We start from the raw sequence: 12,523 nt of genomic DNA on the forward strand, positions 1-12,523 counted from the left end.
CCGATTCCTACAAGAAATTTCAAGAATGATTATTTTGGTTATTTACTTTCTTGAATATGTCTTCCATTGATCAAATTTTCGTCTTTCAATACTCCTCAAGTTGGTTCTATATCAAGTTAAACTAAGATTAACATTAAAATCAATAAAAAAAACGGACAACGAAACTCAAATGGGTGAAAAACAAGCTTCACATGCTTGTCACGCACCCCACACGAGGTTGAGAAAGGCCACTTGCATAAAACCACATGCGAGACCCACGTGCATCCTCACGCACAATCACCTCCCACACTTGAGTTCAAAGCTCCTTAAACCCTAAACCCTAAATCCACGTGCGAGTACCCACGTGCATCCTCGCACACAATCATCTCACGCACAATCAATGTAGGCATTTCATTAATTTTTCTTGTGGCAACACGTGTCGCGACATGTTCGACTTCAATGTCCCTTGTTTGAAACCTAGATGAAGCAATTCTTGATGAATTTCTTCCGTGGGACACATGTCCCTTCGAGTCTAGAAGCGTTCGTCTCTCTGATGTCTTTTTCCTTCGATTTTCCTCAAACTAGTCGATAATTTCACTATTTTTTTAAAATTTCTTTTCTTATTTTGGTATCTTTTCCACGGATCTTATTTTAACTTGGCACAATTACCAAAGTTGAGAGTGAAGACTCGCCTCATAAGCTCTCCTAATTCCGACTACAACAAGTTCTACCAATTCCATACTGTAGTTTCACCGTTTGAGTTTCTAACTATTGTACTAAATCCAGCAATGCTCGTCCCATTGAAGGCAACAACCAACAATCATCACGGGTCACATTTAGAGGTCGTGCATGAATTAAACTTGTTTGTTGTGCCCGAGTTGTTTGCTAGGCGTGTTGAAACCAAGCACATAGTGCATACATATATTGTGGAACTTTGAATAAATTATACTAATAATTAAAGAATCATCTCATCCATACAATACACAATGGAAAACCAATACCAAAAGCAAATAATGACACATAAATCAATCAATCTCACATGACCCAAGTAGGGTTCTCTCTTCTTCTGATGCAGCAGCCCCTCCCCCTTTGTACAAAACCAAAGTAGGTTCAAACTGGATAATGTTAGTAGTGCTGCTCTTGATATATAGCTCCAAATTCTGATCTCCAAGCTTGATCGTCGTCTACGTACGATGCTCTCTTGTCGTTTCCAAGGTCGGAGTGATCCTGATGATATAGTGGTTCGAGAGCAGAAGCTGGCAATTTACTCTCTGCAAGGTACTGCTTCATTGTAATCATCTCCATCTTATGCTTTCTTTTGAGTTTCTCCATTTGCTTCTTCAACTTCTCGTTTTCTTGTTGAACTGATGTAAAGTTCTCCTGTGTTTTTTAACAAGAAATTGTCGAAAATAAGAGGAATGAATCTTAATCTAAATAGACCGATCGAAGAATTGGCCAAGCAAAAGAAGCAATTGGACCTGATACGACTTCAACCGCTCTTAGGACTGAATCGAATGAAAAACTAGGGGACTCTTAGGCCCGAATTGAATGGAAAACTAGGGGACTCAGTTAAAAAGACTACTTCCTCTACTTCTCGGTAGGATTCAGTATAGGGAAAACGAAAAGGAACTTGGTCGAAAGTTGGTCCAAAACAAAAGAAAAGGAACTTAGTCGACATCGATCACTCTTAGGAAATAGGCTGGACAAACTACGGGACTACTGAATCAGACAACCACCATCCAGACTGGATGACTATACTCACTAAGAGACTTGCTTGCTTCCAAGACTTGACCGGTAGGATTCAGTATAGAAAAAGGAGGGGGAGTTATGCTTACAAGAGAAAGCTGGCCCGAAACAAAAGAAAAGGAACTTAGTCGATATCGACCACTCTTAGGAAACTAGGCTGGACAAACTACGGGGTTACTCAATCAGACAGCCAGTCCATCCAGACCAGATTACTATACTACCTGAGAGACTTGCTTCCAAGATTTGAATACTACCGACGTGAGAGAAATACTACCGACGAGAGAGAAATACCTCTTAAAAGCTGTCCCGATTTTGATAATGATTTCATTTTTACTTCAATTTGTTCTATGTACACACAAATAATACACAAGGTTAAGAGTGTTACCTCTGCAACTGATGCTGAATGTTCTGCTTCTCTAAGCCTAACAAGAAGTTCCCCAGCAGCATGGACAGCTTCAGCAGTGTCTCTAAGTTGAACCTTGAGGCCTTTGTTTTCCTTTTTCAATAATTCTCTCTCTCTGTCCCTCTCAAATCTCAGAGCTGAAAGCTCAGCAGCGAGGGATTTAGAAAAGCGAGAACCATGTCCTTTGGAACCAGCCTTTTGTGCAGCCCTTTTAACCTCAGCTATCCCTCCCATGATGGCACGGTGCTTTCCCACCAACTCATTATATTTCTCTTGCAATTCAGCATAATGCTCAACAAATCTAGCATGTCCAAGAACAGATCTGTGAAGGGCATCCTCCAGCTCCTCATTGCACTTCTTCTCTGAATTCAGTTCATTCTCCACCTTCTCTGCACGCCGCCGAATGGATTCCAAATCGACTCTCAGTTCATCAGTTAATGAAATCCATTCACTCTCCATTTCTGTCCATCTCTCCCTTTCCTTTTCAAGTTCCTCCTCGTTAATAGTTTGACAACCTCCTCCTCCTCCTCCTCCTAGACCGCTTTTTCTTAGTTGGATGGACCGTGACAACAATAGCGAGGACCTCAGCTTGTCAGTTGACTTGTTAGTTGAAACATCAGCAAATGCCTGCAGCTTACTCCTTAAATTTTGGATTTCTTTAACAAGTTCTTCCTTCTCAGACACATCACTGAAGCCATTATTCTCATTGTCCCGAACCTCCTGCACTTCCTTTATTTCACATTTCTCTTGTTCACTCTTCTGCTGAATATTCCATATATATAGAATGTCAGAAGCTGTTATATTCAATATGATACTAATATTCCAAACATCTGGTTTGGATAAACCTACACTATTCAATACCGTATTTATCTTGCGCTATAACATGAAAACTGTTAACCCTCTTAATTCTGTAAAAAGAATGGTAAAAAAAAAATAGTGACAATTATATAGCTGCTTAAATGAAGTGTATATACCTTCGCAAGATCCCTTCCCTCGTTGAATCCTACGAGTTCCTTGGAGCTACTCAGGACTAAACTATTGTCATTCTTGGTGATTCTTCTTTGACAAGATGAACAAAGCTGATGGGGAGAAGATATAGCGATGGGGTTATCTTCTTCCAATGTTTGAAGAGATGGTACAGGTTTGTTGACTTCTGGACATGATTTTCGTGCCAGATGTTCAAAGGAAAAGGATACTGAAGATTTGTTTAATGCTGAGCTTTGCTGGTGATAATCAATTATCTTCAAACCTCTTTGAAGACTAGCTGCCAATGACTCAGTAGGATCTTCAAATGTATTACTCGATCGCAGGGAGGATCTGATGTTCTTACTCTGACTCAATGACTGCCTCAGTACATCTTTATTAAACTTAAAGCTGTCTGACATCTTTTCATGGTGGTCAGCGAAACTAGGTGCAACGACCAAACTTTTCCTTTGAGAATTTCCAATTTTCGGAGACTCAGACAATGGTGGATCTTCAAGATTAGGGAAGTGACATATTGAGCTGACAGAAATACTCCTCTGATTGTTCACAGGTTCAGGAACCTTGGAATCATGAAAAATTTCTTCTGGGTTTATTTCTTCAATTGTTTGGGGATAACTTACTTCATCATCACTCATTGAACATGAAGCAAAACTTTCTTCTACGGAGGAGAACTGAAGTGAATCTCTATTATCAGAGCTATCTTCAGAAAAGCTATGGACCTTATCCAGTTGCTGATGCAATTCCATCACATCTTCCTCGTTACAATTAACCTCTTCGTCTGAGTCATTATCAATGCTTGGCAAAATCAGAGAGCGATTGATATTAACTCTTAAATGATTCAGGCTGTCTCGTACATTAGGCCCTTGAAAGTAGCCAGTTTTTGGAACTGACTTTCCTGAGTTGGTATTTGCTCTTATAAGTTCTTCCTGTAATCAGACAAAAGGTTAAGTTTGGTTTGAACCAGCAAACTATTTCAAACATATAAGTCATTTTCTAAGATTGAATGAATGAAAACTTACCTTTAATTGACGAATTTGATCACTCAGATCATTTACGTCATCTTCCTTTATTTCATTTATGACTGGTCGATTCTGAACTGATTTCAATCGTTGTCCGAATCTCAATGTCCTTAACGTTTCACCTGAAAAGCTGCATTTTATACAAGCAAAGCTACTTTAACATTCAAGGACAGTTTAGGGTGCTTTGAGACAACAAAAAAACTTAAAGATATGTACCTGTTATCTGGAGAGATAGCACAAATAACTGTGAGCTTGGCGTTGCCACCAAATGACTCTCTTAATAAATGGGTCAAGCAGGAGCTTCTGTACAAACGCTCTTCAGATGTTCTTAATTCAGTTTCTTTAGCTAGTGAATCGATCAAGTGCCTGCACCAACATAATGAAAGCAACAGTTACCACATTTGTAAGAAAATGGATAAACTCTGATACTCCAGAAACACCACCAATCATTGTTTCTCATACCCGAGCCGTGACATAGACTTCTTCAAAATCTTGTCTTCCCTTGTGGATTGTCTACCCATGGCATCGCTTACATTCCTTTCTAATCCAGCAAGATCAACAAGGTTGATTCTGCTCGTCTTTGAACTACCAAAACACTTGGATGAAGTTTCCTGCATCCAAAAATATGATGCAAATTTGCATGTCTCAGCCAGCTGAATCACACTATGTTAAGAGACTAACGAAACAGAAGAACAACTAAAACAAAAATGACATATCAAGGTACCTTGCACCATGACTCAATGATGAAAGTAAACACAATATGAGACCTAGAGCTCTTAGAATTTATAGTGGTAGCTCCGACTTTTCTACTTGAAAGTCCCTGCATTGTAATAGAGAAAAGTAAGCAAATGAAACCTGAATTGTGATGGTTGAAAACAAAGGAAGAATAACACCAAAACTAAAAATAAAAAAGAACCAAAAAAAGGTTAGTTTCCATTCCCCACCTTGATAAGAATCTGAGTTACATCATCGTAGCTTGTCACATATTCCTCTGTGACATTTTCCACATACAGTCCATTCTTTGCATCATCCTTAATCTGGTGAAATAATGCAAAAGTTTATATCAATGGTCAGAAGATGCATAAAACACCAACGACAACAGAATGTTGAAGACAACCAAGCTAACCTTAAGGTTTCTCTGGGAAGGATCAAGCAAATCCCCAATTTGTTCATTAAATATCTGGAATGGGAATCAATGCAGAAGAAGGTTACAGATAGATTTTAAAAAACGGTATAGAAAAAGTCAAGAAAGTAATCCATACCTCAACAAAAGAACAACGACACTGGTAATTTATCAGTTTTCCTTCAGAGTTCTCTTGTTCCTGAGTTGGATAACCAGAATATTAGAAATTGAGCTATGGAACCTAATTGAATTGATATAGAAAGGGAATGAATGGATGCCCACTTTTTGAATCTCTGAAAACAGCATTTGAAAGATGCGAGGAGCAAGGCCTTGGTTACTAAAGGGTGAAGGATCCTCAACCATGGCACTCGGGGGACCCCACATTGTGAATGTTTTACCACTTCCCGTCTGTTAAGATTCAATTGAAGCAATACAAAATGCGAATTAGCTTGTCAATCTTCCACCTTGTGATATTATGGATATGAAAGAATTTGTGTAGAACATAAGATTCAACTATTACCTGACCATATGACATGATGGAAGTGTTATAACCAGCTAACGCATCTTTCACTAGCGGAATTCCGATCTTCGAAAAGATATCTTCCTAAAAAGTTTAACCAAACAATGCTGTGAGAATCAAGCTACTTCAACATCACAATTTCGTTACTTCAAACAGATTTCTTTCCTTAGATCCGAAATTAATAATTTCTGAGACAGGATATAAAGAGAAAGGATCAAACGCAGTACCTGTTTCGAATCTGAATCGAAAACTGAATCGAATGAAAATTTACGGTCCTGAAATGTCAATTCATCTGAAGAAATCTTCTTCACCGTCCTGTCCATTTCCTTCTCTCTATCATTAGGTCTAATTCTCACGACAACCTATATAAAAATCCACCACCGCCGTCACAAAAGAAGAACAAGAAAAGACCGTAAACATTCATCAAATAATCAAATCAAGAAGAAATCATAGATCTACAGAGCGAACATAACGTAAACTTCAACATACCTTAATCGGCTGATAAGTAGGGGTAGGAACTTCATACTGGCCGTCTGATTGGACAACTTCATCCTAAGAGTTCGTCGTAAAAAGAAAAATCAGTAGATCTCTTTCAACAGAAGTGAAATTCGCCGAAGAAAATTACGCATACCTTCAGATCAAGATTGGAATCTGGAGGCAAAGCATCGTGAGGAGAATTCCGGACACCGGACTTGGAAATGGTCGTGGAAATCCGGTCGTCCTTGACAGGAATGTTCGGATCAATAGGAGGCATATTTTCAGAATTTGAATGCGGAAGCTTCTTAGAAAAGGAGGAAATTAGTTTTTTCTTAGAAGAGATGGATCGAGGAAGGAGGTTTCGGAAGGAAGAGGCAGATATGCTTCCCAAGAAACCAGTCTCCATTGATTCTGCTGTATTCGACTTCATTGTTTCTGATTCTGAAACAAATTGAAGCTTTCAAAACAGAGTACGAGAGAGAGAGAGAGAGAGTTCAAATTGCGAAATGCGAGAAAGCGAAGGGTTTTGATGAAGAAGAAAGCAAATGATGGGACGAACTGACCGTTGGGAATTTGAAAACAAATTAAAATTTGAATTGCTGAAAGTAATTACCAAAGTACCCTTCATCCCTACTATGAAAGACGATTTAATTAATCTGATTTGTTTTAATTTAAATTAATTTCCTATGTATTAATTATAATATTATTTGATCTAAAGTAGTAAAAAATTTCATAAATAAAAAAAAGTAAAATAAAAAAGCTCATAAATTATAAATTCACAAAATTGGAAATATTTAAACTTTTCAGTATTTATAAAATTATATTTAATAATTGATTGTCTTTGTTTTTAAAGTAAAGGCACTCACAAGATGCGCGCCTCTTGGAGCCTCATAGATCAGAGAGGAGGACTAAATAGACATTTTACCTTCTCCAAATAACTAGCCGTTAGAAAAATAATTCCAAGCTGTCGCCGTCTTGTACTTTAATGTTAAATTTGTAAGAATATTTTAAAAAAAACATTTTCAAAATTAATAAAAATACTTTCAAATTTTATTTTTAAATTTTGTATTTTAATGGAGGGAGACGATTAATAATTTATTTTAAAAATATCTTTGAATTTTTAATTCTTTTTTTTAAATACTAACTTTCAAAATATTAAATTTTTTTAGAATTTAGAGATAAATATGCTATTTATTTTCTACTCATTTGTGAGATCGCACATCGACTGGAGAGAAGAATAAAAAACTCTTTGTACGGGTCTAGAAACTTCTTTCCAGTAGACGCGTTTAAAAACCTTAAGAGGGAAGTAAAAAAAAAAGGTCCAAAGAGGACAATATCTGCTAGCGGTTGGATTGGACTGTTACAAGTAAAATTTTTAAAACTAAAAAAATATTTTACAAAGCTTATTATTATGAGTATTTCTAGTTCGAGAAGGGTTGGATGTGTGGTACTTCTCCACACACGACCCACGTATGCACACATAGACCTATCAGGCAGACTCGTATATGTACCCTTGGGCATGACTCGTTAGACTAAACGTGTAGACGGCTGCCAAACACCATAGACGAAAAGACCTGCATGATATCTTGACGAACATAGATACTGAAGATATGCATGACGTAACATTGTACAACATCATTAGTATAGTATAATCTATAACAGGGCTTCACATGACATGCATAGTACAACAAACGTAGCATTTCATATCATACATAACATGGCATACTCGGACATCACATTCATAAATAACATGTCATCATACATTTCTTTCAACCAACCAACAATAAAGTCACTGACGAACAACTCTCCACAATGGTATGATATTGTCCACTTTGAGCATAAGCTCTCATGGTTTTGCTTTGGGCTTCCCCAAAAGGCCTCATGCCAATGAAGTTAGTATTCCTCACTTATAAACCCATGATTACACCCTAAATTAGTCGATGTGGGACTTCCATCTGATGGTGTTAATATAACACATGCGGAAGCAATTTGGATCTTAGGCACTTTTAGAACATCAATTATTGTAAATCACTAGCATGTTCATAAGTATTAAAACTTAATGAGTTTAAATACTAACCTTTTGTAGTTCAAACTTCTTTTGCCTCACGAACCGGTTTCGAACCACCACTAGTGTCTTCTCCACTATCCTCCGGCCTTAGAACGGGATTGTGGAATCCGGTGAGTGACTAAACTTGGGAGGGATTTTGTATATGTGAAAGAGAGTGTTTGTGAGAAGTTTTTCTCAAGGTTTTTCATCAAGATGAAGAATCCCCTCCAAATATCATGATCACTCTATTTAAAGAGTCAAGTTTGCATGTTCATGCAAACTTGAGATCACCAAATTTTGACACTTAAAATTCCACTCAAGAGTTTGGGATTATGTGGCAAGCATGCATGTTTGAGTTAACCAAATTTTGACACTCAAAATTCCACTCAAACTTGTGGGGTTTATTTGGCAAACATGCAAGTTTGGTTAAACCAAATTTTGACACCTCAAAATTCCACTAACATGGATTTTTCCATTAGATGAAAGTCAACATTTTGACTTTCTTCATTTTAATTCAACAATTAATTTGAATAATGAATTTCAAATTAAAGTAACATTAAATGATTAATTAAACTATTTAATTAATATTTAATATTAATTCAAATGCCAATCCCAATCAATTCCGACACATAATTGATTAAGATATTTAAATCTTATTTAAATATCTCAGATTCTCTCTTTTCGTTTAATTCGTAAATAAAACAAAATTGCGGTTAAATATATCGTATATATGTAACGCATATTCCCTAATTTGAATTCGAACACTTCGAACTCACTCGTCACATTGTTCTATGGTTTAGTCCGATATGAGCTAGCAGAGGGACCTAATGGACCTATAGATCATGGGCTCCAACGATCCAAGATTAACCGATTAAACTCATTAACCTGGTTAACCAACATTCGTTAACTACTAGGACACTCCACTATAGCCTAGTAGTTGCACTCCCCTCACTATAGATATATTTCTGTCCATCTGATATAACCATGATTAGTAAGTCGATCCTTCACAGGTTGTTCGTAACTAGAGCTGGGTCAATTTACCATTTTACCCCTGAAGTTACTTCTTGTTCCTTATGTCTCACTGATCCTCTAATGAACAATTAGTTTGTGGTCCAACCAGTAAACCAAATCCCTCTCAGGCCAATGAGAGGGTGGGGCCCCTTGTTCAAGACCTGGAGTCAGTGCTTAAGGGAACTACCTTTCTTCTATCCCTAAGTGGGTAGGAGTGAATTCCGTCTTGCACCCCACATCCCCAGCCATTCACCCAGTCTTACCCCTGAAATGGGAGGCCTGTTGAGTCGGCGAACTAGAGCCACTCTCACCCATGCAAATCTAAGGATAATTCCGAATAAACAGGAGTTCATGGTTAGCTCAGGATTAAAACCGAGTTACCTAGGTTATCGAATGAAAAGAAAATCAGTCTCAACAGTAAACGACTTTATAAAGTGAGAGTGGTTTTCTTCATGGTCCGATCTTATGCAATACTCATTGCATAGGACGCCCCCACTCACATGTCTCCACATGCACAATTTAGTGATCACATTGTTTATATCATATACAAAAGTGGGCCGCATCCATAGTGTCCCCAGAATAAGGTACTCAGCCTTATCCTTATACTATAGATCATTTTGACTATATACTTGAACTTGATCCACTCTTATGTCTCTACATATAGTTCAAGTAATCATACTATAGCCAGAGTGTTCTTAGTTTATTGGATTTAGATTAATGATCGTAAAGTTCACTTTATTCAATAACAATTTTTACTGAATAAACATCAATAATAACTTTATTGAAAATAGAATATATCTTTGTTTACAAACTATGAGTTTTAGGACATAAAACCCAACAAACTCCCACTTGGACTAAAACTCTAGTTGGGTTTTATAACGTTGAGTAGAGAGAAATGCAATAAACTAGGGCATCACATACTGATGCCTTTTCTCCCACTTGCCCTAAATTACATAACTCGTAGTCCTAGACTCACTAGGTGCCCTTCAAACACTTTAGCCGTGAGGGGCTTTGTAAATGGATCAGCAATGTTGTGCTCTGAAGCTATCTGTGTGACGATCACATCTCCTCGTTGCACAATCTCCCTTATGAGATGATATTTGCGTTCAATATGTTTTCCTCGCTTATGGCTTCTTGGTTCTTTTGAATTTGCAACTGCTCCACTATTATCACAATAAAGAGTGACGGGAAGATGCATATTTGGAACGACTTCCAAATCAGTTAAGAACTTCCTAAGCCATACAGATTCTTTCGCTGCTTCACAAGCAGCAACATACTCAGCCTCCATGGTGGAATCAGCAATGCAACCTTGCTTTATGCTTCTCCATATTATTGCTCCTCCGTTCAGAGTGAAGACAGATCCTGATGTCGATTTCCTCGAATCTACATCGGTCTGAAAATCTGAGTCAGTGTACCCTATAAGGATCAGATCCTTAGCACCGTACATTAGCATATAGTCCCTCGTTCTCCTAAGATACTTGAGGATATTCTTAACGGCAGTCCAATGAGCACGTCCCGGATTGGACTGATATCTGCTGACAATTCCCACAGCATAGCATATGTCGGGTCGGGTACAAAGCATGGCATACATCAGACTACCGACCGCTGATGCATAGGGAATGTGTTTCATATCCTCAACTTCTTGAGGTGTCTTAGGACTTTGTTCCTTCGACAAATGAACTCCATGCCTGAAAGGTAATAATCCTTTCTTGGAGTCCTGCATCTTATATCGAATCAACATTTTGTCGATGTACGATGCTTGAGACAATGCTAGTGTTTTGTTCTTGTGATTCCGAATAATTTGGATTCCAAGAACAAACTGAGCCTCTCCCAAATCTTTCATTTGGAATTGTGTCGCCAGCCAATGCTTAATGTCAGTCAGAATTCTCACATCATTTCCAATGAGTAGGATATCGTCAACGTACAACACCAGGAAAGCTACTGTAGAGTTGACTATCCTTTTATAAACACAAGGTTCGTCAACATTCTGTTTAAAGCCATAAGATTTGATCGCAGTATCAAACTTTATATTCCAGGATCGAGATGCTTGCTTCAACCCATAAATGGATCTTTTAAGCTTGCAAACCCTTTGCTCGTGATCCTGTTCAATGAACCCCTCTGGTTGAGCCATATAGATACTCTCTTCAAGATTGCCGTTTAGAAAAGCTGTCTTAACATCCATTTGCCAAATTTCATAATCATAAAATGTGGCAATAGACAAGAGTATTCTTATTGATTTAAGCATAGCAACAGGAGAGAAGGTTTCTTCATAGTCCACCCCCTCTCTTTGGGTATAACCCTTTGCTACTAGTCGTGCTTTAAAGGTCTGTACCTTACCGGTTTGGTCTCGTTTCCTCTTATAGATCCATTTGCAACCAATAGGTTTTACCCCATCCGGTTGATCTACAAGTTCCCAGACTGAATTGAAGTACATTGACTCCATTTCAAGATTCATGGCTTTAATCCACTGATCTCTATCCTCATCATTCATTGCCTGTTTATAGGTCAATGGATCCTCAACGCCATCATCAGGTATGATGACTTGAGTTTCTGCCAAACCCAAGTAACGATCGGGTTGAGTTATAACCCTTTTCCTACGTCGAGGCATTCTCAACTCTTGAGAAGGATGTGATTGACCAGAAGTGTCAGCTCCATCAACAACTCTGGTTGAAGAACCAGCTTGATCAACAACTCTTGTTGTTTTATCAGTAGCTTCTTTAGAAATCTCACTTAATACTAGTTTGCTACGAGGTTGATGATTTCTTACGTGGTCTTCCTCTAAGAATGTAGCGTTCGTTGATACAAACACTCTATTTTCTCGAGGATCATAAAACAAACCACCTTTCGTCTCTTTGGGGTATCCTACGAATAGACATAATTTTGAACGACGTTCTAATTTCTTGGAATTTTGCAACAACACATGTGCTGGACATCCCCAAATTCTGAAGTGACGTAAACTACCTTTACGCCCTTTCCATAACTCATAAGGTGTTTCTAAAACACTCTTAGTAGAAACCATGTTCAAAATGTATGTAGCAGTCTCCACTGCATATCCCCAAAATGGATCGGGTAATTGAGCGAAACTCATCATAGACCGAACCATGTCTAATAGAGTTCTATTTCTCCTTTCTGATACACCATTTTGTTGAGGCATACCAGGGGCTGTGAGTTGAGACCTTATTCCATGTTCTATCATATAGTCCTGAAATCTTAA

At 37.9% G+C, this 12,523-nt stretch overlaps 1 protein-coding gene across 2 annotated transcripts; it reads right to left on the minus strand.

The window, feature by feature from the left end:
• Positions 1-899: 899 nt before the first annotated feature.
• Positions 900-6,767, minus strand: LOC111438630 (kinesin-like protein KIN-12F). Of its 2 annotated transcripts, none has more exons than XM_023076511.1 (15): positions 6,406-6,767; positions 6,264-6,326; positions 6,002-6,136; positions 5,775-5,858; positions 5,537-5,662; positions 5,394-5,453; positions 5,258-5,311; positions 5,076-5,168; positions 4,856-4,951; positions 4,594-4,742; positions 4,348-4,497; positions 4,132-4,261; positions 3,103-4,038; positions 2,111-2,887; positions 900-1,359 (listed from the first exon to the last, which is right to left on the minus strand). In XM_023076511.1, exons 1-15 carry the CDS (start codon positions 6,679-6,681, stop codon positions 1,105-1,107), a joined length of 3,384 nt encoding a protein of 1,127 aa, XP_022932279.1. In that variant the 5' UTR covers positions 6,682-6,767; the 3' UTR covers positions 900-1,104. The 2 variants fall into 2 exon arrangements, with proteins under 2 accessions (XP_022932279.1, XP_022932278.1); XM_023076510.1 differs by having other exon boundaries at positions 2,111-2,890.
• Between the last annotated feature and the right edge of the window lie 5,756 nt (positions 6,768-12,523).

This window comes from Cucurbita moschata, unplaced genomic scaffold (assembly GCF_002738365.1).
Source record: "Cucurbita moschata cultivar Rifu unplaced genomic scaffold, Cmos_1.0 Cmo_Scf00078, whole genome shotgun sequence".
Classification (NCBI taxonomy): Eukaryota; Viridiplantae; Streptophyta; class Magnoliopsida; order Cucurbitales; family Cucurbitaceae; genus Cucurbita; species Cucurbita moschata.